The 8,372-nt window shown below is 40.3% G+C and overlaps 1 protein-coding gene across 1 annotated transcript; it reads left to right on the forward strand.

The window, feature by feature from the left end:
• Positions 1-8,372, forward strand: LOC310963732 (techylectin-5B-like; the record flags this gene model as incomplete). The annotated part of the gene is made up of 4 exons (XM_083936647.1): positions 1-12; positions 4,599-4,800; positions 7,551-7,795; positions 8,178-8,372. The coding sequence occupies 4 exons, from the start codon at positions 1-3 to the stop codon at positions 8,370-8,372; spliced, it is 654 nt and encodes a 217-aa protein (XP_083792773.1).

The raw sequence follows: 8,372 nt of genomic DNA on the forward strand, positions 1-8,372 counted from the left end.
ATGATGAAGCAAGTAAGAGCCGCAGCTTTGACAGAAAACACATTTCAACCAAAGTAATTTGTTCATCAAGGTACAAACATAACTGGCTCAATTCAAATCAAATTCAAAAAACTTTATTTGTCCCCGGGGGGCAATTCAGGGCACACAGAGCAGCAAATAACGACTGCAACTATACAAAAATATTTTAACCTATCAACAAGAATAAAGTGTAAAAGAAGAACAAGTGTCAGTTATGTTAGTGTGAAAGTACAGGTAGAATAAGTGTGTTAGTGTGTTAGTACAGGTAGAATAAGTGTCAGGATGTTAGTGTGTTAGTACAGGTAGAATAAGTGTCAGGATGTTAGTGTGTTAGTACAGGTAGAATAAGTGTCAGGATGTTAGTGTGTTAGTACAGGTTAGAATAAGTGTCAGGATGTTAGTGTGTTAGTACAGGTAGAATAAGTGTCAGGATGTTAGTGTGTTAGTACAGGTAGAATAAGTGTCAGGATGTTAGTGTGTTAGTACAGGTTAGAATAAGTGTCAGGATGTTAGTGTGTTAGGACAGGTAGAATAAGTGTCAGGATGTTAGTGTGTTAGTACAGGTTAGAATCCAGTCACAGAGTTGGATACGGAGAACAGCAGAGAGGAAAGTGTCTAGATGTTAGTACAAGTTAAACACACACAAGTCACAGTTAGATACGGAGAACGTCGTCGGCGGGAGATGTAGAAAGATATGCTTGTATCAGATGTAAGCAGACTTGTGAACGGGTGTATATGAAACAGGTATAAACAGAACTGTAGTGCAGAAAAGATATAAGTGGACAGTGATCGGATTCAGATGAGGTCAGACATGATACATATGTGTAATGAGCAGACGTAAACAGAACTATAGTGCAGTGATAGAGTATAAATATAATATATAACTATAAGCTAGATAATAAAGTGATAGTGGTGCATGGTAGGAAAACAGCAGTCTGAGTATATGCTAGCTCTGTGTAACAGATGAATACTGAAGAATAAAGTGACCATAGTGCTGTGATGGATACAATATAAGACCTGATAGACAGAATAAAGGGGAGTAGTGCATTAATACCATAAATTAACATAACTAACAGAATCAGGTAGACCAGTAAGAACATAGTAACAGAATAAGTCCGGTGTGAACAAAATAACAGAAGTAAAGCAAAATGAGTGCAGATCTCATCGTTTCACGTTGGGGAAAAGCTGCTTTTCAGCTGTATCTTAAAATATGCTAATATGATTCAGTGAAGCAAATGCGTGTTTTTGATAGTTTCTTCAATAAAAAGTCAAAAGTTTGAAAGGCACAGAGTTAAATTAGACGTTTCATTTTGCTATTGTGTCTTAAATTCATCAATACAGATGTGAGATCGATTCTGCGAAATATATGACATCAGTTTAATGCATATTTGTTGGTGTTGTTGATGTTATTGAGGATTTCATCGTTGACTTTATAGTGTTGTCAGATATTATTAGTTGCACATTAACGGATACACTTTGCGCCCCGGTGAACAAATGATGTGATCTGTCTCCAGACGTCAGACCTGTAATCTCGCTGAAATGTAAATGAAAAAGTGAATTATCTAAATGTCCAATGAAACAAGCACAAGAGACGGATGGAGATGGATATTTGATATTACAGTGTTTTATCACTGTTTTTGAAATTATTAAATTGCAAATGAATTTAATCAAACCTGCCTCTGCTCCAGAGAGAGGCTCACACTAATAATAAACACTGCTGCAGTGCAAACATCCAGTGGGACGTGTTCAGACTCACTCAGCGAGGGAAAACCCAAATGTTGTAACTGCTGTTTACTCCCAGTGATTGTTTTCTACGCAATGAACTAAAAATGCACACAACAGATCGTGTGACTTATAGATTAGCAAAAAGAAAAGATGTGGCGGTGGATTGTTGTTTGCATTGACACTTGCATCAATAGGATCAATACCAAAACAATGCATCTGCCTCACATCTGATTACGCGCTGTACACATGGACACTTCTACTTCTCTGCAGCTGTTGTGTGCATGCCACTCAGCTCAGTGAATCCACACAATTAATTACCAATTAATTACCAATTAATGACTGTCCTGTGTGATAACATAACACAGTAAAGTGTAATTCCATTGTAAAATCATCGTAAAATCGTCCCACATCAAATAACCCATTGAGACAGTTTTTGTTAACAACTATTAATAGAGAAATCTGGGCGAGTCTCTATCAGCCAAACGTGGCTAACACTGATTAGCTCGGGGCAGCACGGTGACAGCATTAAAACTCATACTGCTCAAAATAACACCAAACCTCCGTAGCATGATGAGAGTCCCAACACATAAAACAAAGCATCAATAATGTAGTTAGTGAACCTAGAGTCTATTAAAACTCTTTGGTGTTAATTTCAACGGATCCCCTTAAGGGGTCACACATTACATACATTTTATTTCCTCTGTTTTCTCGTGATAAGATAATTTTGATCAGTTTTCCCGAGATAACGAGATAATTTTGATCCGTTTTCCCGAGATAACAAGATAATTTTGATCTGTTTTCCCGAGATAACAAGATAATTCATTTGAGAGATAATGAATGAAACGTGATCGGCTTGAGATTTCCATCACACCTGACATTTCATGCCTCATAAAGACTTCTCATATCTTCAAAAACAAGACAACACTGTTGGTTATTTACTGTTAGGAACTTAAACTGTAATCTGTGCTCAATGTAAAACTCCAATAATATAATATTGTTGACACTAAAGTTTGTTTAAAACCTATGTAGTTAATGAGGACATCAGGCTCACTCACGCCTCTGATAGAGCTGAAGCCTTGCTAACCGTCTTCTTAGATGACGCACACTAATGTGAACATTACCTGTAATAAAAAGGCACAGAGCTGTTTCAGCCCGTGTGACGGTGATCCATATTCTCCTGCTACTCCGACAGTGATGCAGTGAATTATGTTTCCTGCAATGATGTCATAGACGAGACGATCGTTTTGTTTTCTCGAGATCTCAAATTAATTATCTCGTTATGACGGGAACACAGAGGAAATAAAATGTATGTAATGTATGACCCTTGAGGGCTTCTGTAATTTGGAGCAGTATTAGTGGTTAAAAAAGATGTTTTAATGCCTTCATCGCTCTGCCCCAAGCTAATCACTGTTAGCTACGTCCGGCTGTTAGCAACTCTCTCGGATTTCTCCATTAATAGTTAATTCATTCATTCATTCATCTTCAACCTCTTGTCCCTGCCGGGGCCAGTCTATCGCAGGGCACATAGAGACAAACAGAGACAGACAACCATTCACACCTACGGGGCAATTTAGAGTCACAAAAAAAACTGTCTCGATGGCTTATTTGATGTATGTAAGTGCTGAAAAACCCGATGATTGGATGATTTCACGCCAGAATTTGGAGAATCAGTCAGAGATAATGAAAATGTATTCAGTGTATCACATCGATAAAGTCTTCTCATTAGTCATGACACAGCTTTCCTTAAACCATACATGACACCAAAAACAGTATCGTTCCCCTCGTTTACAACAGCAAATACATTTTGAAGGAGACATGATGGCACCCAGATTATTTTCTTTCAACATGAAAGTCAGAGAGTCAGACAACTCCAATTATTCATTCATTCATCTTCAACAGCTTGTCCCTGTCGGGGTCGCGGGGGGCTGGAGCCGATCCCAGCTGACATCGGGCGTGAGGTGGGGTCCACCCTGGACAGGACGCCAGTCTATCACAGGGCACATAGAGACGAACAGAGACAGACAACCATTCACACCTACGGGCAATTTAGAGTCATCAGTTAATTTTAGGAAATTATGAATTGTAGAAGCAGGAAGGGGGTTTCCTGCACAACTTCACTAAGCTAAGACAACACTAGCACTTGTAGTTTGGATGACCCTGATGAGGGGTAAATAACAATAAAGTTTTTCTGCATACCATAAGTGTTGCTGGAGTTTTACCTGTATTGGTAATTGGGAAATATTTGCATATATTTACAGAGGTTTTGATAAATCTGCAGCAGACTTGTGCTGTCACTCAAAGAAACATTTGACAGCGAGGTCAGCGGATTCTCCTTTAATCTCACATATTAAACAAAGCAGCAATAATGTAATAATGCCACTCACCTGTTTAGTATTCTGGTGGAGGCAGAAAGTCCAAATCAAAGAAACGCAGCTATCAGGATGGTTAGATATCCCTCCAGGTAAGAGAGGAAATGTGGCGAACTGGAACTTTAACTTCAGTTTCTGGCTTCACAAAGAAAGAAACATATTGATTTGACACATTATTTCAATACATAGCTTTTGTTTTTGTCAAAGGCAGATTCTGATCGCAGATGATGGATGATCATAACGCGGGCGGTCGCTGAAGCCGTGATTGAATTATTGTGCCATAAACACTAAATTAATTATTGTTTTTACCATCAATAAAAGGCAGTCATCGTCGTCTGTTGCATATAATTGAGTACAAATATCCTGCAGTTGTCACATCAAACCTTATTCTTTAACATTTGCTATTTGATTTGTTTCATTGTGATCCATCACCGCAGTAGATATTTATCATTCATTCATTATTCGTCTCTTTTCTTTCACATCCAGGCGACATTATTCGTGACTCTGCTGGTTCTCGCCGCACCAGTTTACTCCGACCCCCAGTTTCATCTGCCCGTCGACTGTGATGACATCTATCGCCATGACAACACCAGCTCCAGTGGGGTGTACACCATCTACCCGGGCGGTCCGACCACGCCCCTGCATGTCTACTGTGACATGGACACTGACGGGGGCAGATGGACTGTCAGTACACCTCAGATTTTATCATGGTTGTCATAAACATACAAATGAGACTATTGCGTCTCTGTAGTGACAGCTAGCGTTGGTGTAGGTGTGAGTCTGTGTATCTGTGTGCCTGCATGGCTGTGTGTGTTTATGTGAATGTGTGAATGAACGTATATACATCTGTGTGTGTCTCTGTGCATGACTGTGGGAGGGTTGGGTTCTTTTAACTTTCTTCTCCTGATTTTATTTGATGTTTCTCTTCTTCTGTACATCTCTGTAACTCGGCACTTTGCAATACTTTTCTGTATGAAAAGCGCCGTATAAATAAAGGTTGATTTGATTTGATTTGATTTGATTTAAACCCTGTAAACGTGCGTCTAAAAACATATAAAAACACATAAAAGGGTTAAAACCTGTGGTCATTTTACAGCTGAGGAGTCCATTTGACTGACCTAAGGGTAAAAAGCAGCAAAGTTGATGGACTGATGAAGACTCGTGACTTTAGAAAATGTATTTAGTAACAATTCACCACCGCAAAGACACAGATATTTGATGGAGACCAAAAAAACAGGATATTTTACTCACATCAGGGCAGAAAAATGAGTCCAGATCAATGCTTATGTTTCCACAATAACTGTCTTTTACGGTGATGATATGTCAGATGTGCTTTCAGCTTGTTCTGCTACGTTTGTGTTTAAAATTTTCAACAGTTGTCAAGTCATCAGCACTACTTTAGGATGAATCTTGTTAACACATTAAGTTAAGTAAGGTATATGGACGATCATTGATTCAAGGATAAAGTATTCCTTGAAGGATCTAAATACTTCTTTCACCATGTTTTTTTAAATAACAAAATTGTCCCTTTCTCCTTATGTTTTTTATTTTTTTTAGAATCTTACAATTTTTTCTTAAAATTAAATTGTTTTGTTTTCGTTTCTACCCTCACCTGTGGTCATGAAAGCTGGGTCAGGACCCAAAGAACGAGGTCGCGGGTACAAGCGGCCGAAATGTGTTTTCTCAGGAGTGTAGCTGGAGGTCTCCCTTAGAGAGAGGGGGAGAAGTTCAGCCATCCGTGAGGAACTCGGAGTAGAGCCGCTGCTCCTTTGTGTTGAAAGGAGCCAGTTGAGGTGGTTCAGGCATCTAGTAAGCATGAACCCTGGGCGCCTCCCTAGGGAGGTGTGCCAGGCACGTCCAGCTGGGAGGAGGCCTCGGGGAAGACCCAGGACTAGGTGGAGAGATTATATCTCCACACTGGCCTGGGAACGCCTCGGGATCCCCCAGTTAGAGCTGGTTAATGTGGCCCGGGAAAGGGAAGTTTGGGGTCCCCTGCTAAAGCTGCTGCCCCTGCGACCCGACCCCCGATAAGCGGATGAAGATGAGATGAGATGAGTGTTTTGCTGTAATACTGTGGGTTAACAGGCTAAAAACCTCTAATGACGTCTCGCATTGATTTCTGTGGTGAAGTGAAAATGTGGCTCTCAGAGACAAATTAAACTGTTGTCAGATTCATCAAAAATGAAACATTAAATCTCTTTGAGTGTTTTCCAAAACAATAGTTTCATTTTTAAAACAGTATGCCTGTGTTGCCCATTCATTTTGGAGTTAGTTAAGTCGAGGGAGTGTGCAGAAATTATCAGGGTAAAAGAAGAAAGACGCTAAAACGAGTGTCAGATGGTGATTATTTACCTAGGTGAGGCTACGAGCTTCTGCTTCCACAAGGTTGAGCTCGGTGCACTGAGCTTAGTGAAAGTATTAAAGGTTGAATATGTAGAATCTTTATTTAAAGCTATATTTAAAATAATAATACACCCACGGGGCATTTTGAGGAGTACAGAATGAAAGTATTGGTTTGACAATGACTTTCTGTCACGTTCTGTTTCCATTGTAGCAGCCAATAGCGTTGGGCATTGTGGGTTGCCAGGTTTGTCTGTTGTTGCTACAGAAACAAGGAATCATTCTGAGTAAGAGCTAGTTTATCGATTACGCACCACTCAAAGAAAGACTTCCAGTTGAAGACTGGCTAACGTAAAAACACTGTTGTAAAAATAATTGATTAGTCCAAATTAGTCTTTACCCTGTATGATTTCATCACTTGACATGAAGCAGGCTGATCGCTTGAGACAGTCAGCAACGAACCTGGCAACCTGACTGCTGGAACTTATTTTTTGTCGTTGCCACTGCGATATTGAGACACTAGATGGCGGTGTTCTGCTCGTCCTCCATATTCAACCTTTAACATTTAGAGAGGACTGTCTGCTTGTATCACACTGAACAGGCCAGAGCCTCTATTTAAGGCCAGGGGTGGAAGAAGTATTAAAGCTGTAATCCGTAAGATTTGAGACATCTTGTTTCTAGCAGCCTCTTTGGACGTAAGATGTTATTGCAGGCGAGCCGGAGCTCCCCATCTCGTCACGCTCACGGTCACTATAGCTGTGTCATAGAAGCAGTGCACTATACAGTCTCTATGTCATTTTGTAGTGGTGTTCGCATTTTTTCTAGGTTTAATCTTAGTTAACTGTATTAAATTAGCTTATCCCATGTTGTCGTAATGTAAGATGTGAACCTGAAAAGTAACTAAAGCTGTTAAATAGATGAAGTGCAATAAAAAGTACATATATTACTACTATACTGTACTATATTTAATTCCACATTCAGGTAGTTATTATAGAAAGAAAAGGCCGCTTATCATCCAATGGTGAAATGGAAACATTGTTTCAGAGTTTCAAACATCAACTTTACTTCAGCTAACTCTGATTTTGTCTTTATTTCCAGGGGACAGTTTCGCAGAGAACAACAACATGAAGTTCACCACATTTGACAAAGACCAAGACCAGTGGGATAAAAACTGTGCTCAGCATTTTTTAGGTGGTTTCTGGTACGGCGCCTGCCACCGGGCTAACCCCAACGGCATGTACGCACCTCACGGTGCCATCGCATTTGATAATGTCCATGTTATCTGGTATGATTGGAAGGGCAGGAACTACTCCCTCAAGACTGTTGCCATGAAGATCAGATCAGTCGCTTCGTGTTCATGCACACATTAAAGTTGATGAACTGTAGATTAATTTGATTAAAGTAATACTTACATGGAGGAGTTTTGAGAAGAATTTCTGTGTCGCTTCATTTGAATTCAATGCTGAATTGAAATTCAAACCCTCAACAATTTCCGACCCATCTCCTACCTCCACTTCCTTTCAGAAATCTTAGAAAGAGCAGTTCCCTCCCAATTAAAATCTCACCTTGACCCCGCCTTTACACCACCTCTGACACTATCAACCACTCAATCCTCATCTCCAGCCTCCAGCCCTCACTTGGCATCACCAGCACCACTGTTACCGGGTTTAAATCTTATACACCAATTCATTTCAGTCAACAATTGCAAATCCCCCACTTCCCCAGTCACTCATGATGTCCCCCAGGGCTCGATACTTGGTCCCCTACTCTTCATCCTCTAACCTTCCACTCAATCAAATCCTGCACCAACAAGGCCTCTGTTTTCACTGCTACGCCGACGAAGCTCAGCTCTTACTCTCCAACAAGACCATCTCTGCAGCCACCCTCACCACCTGCTTCAATGTCGCATCTGCAACTTAG

This window comes from Echiichthys vipera, assembly GCF_963691815.1.
Source record: "Echiichthys vipera genome assembly, chromosome: 2".
NCBI lineage: Eukaryota > Metazoa > Chordata > Actinopteri > Perciformes > Trachinidae > Echiichthys > Echiichthys vipera.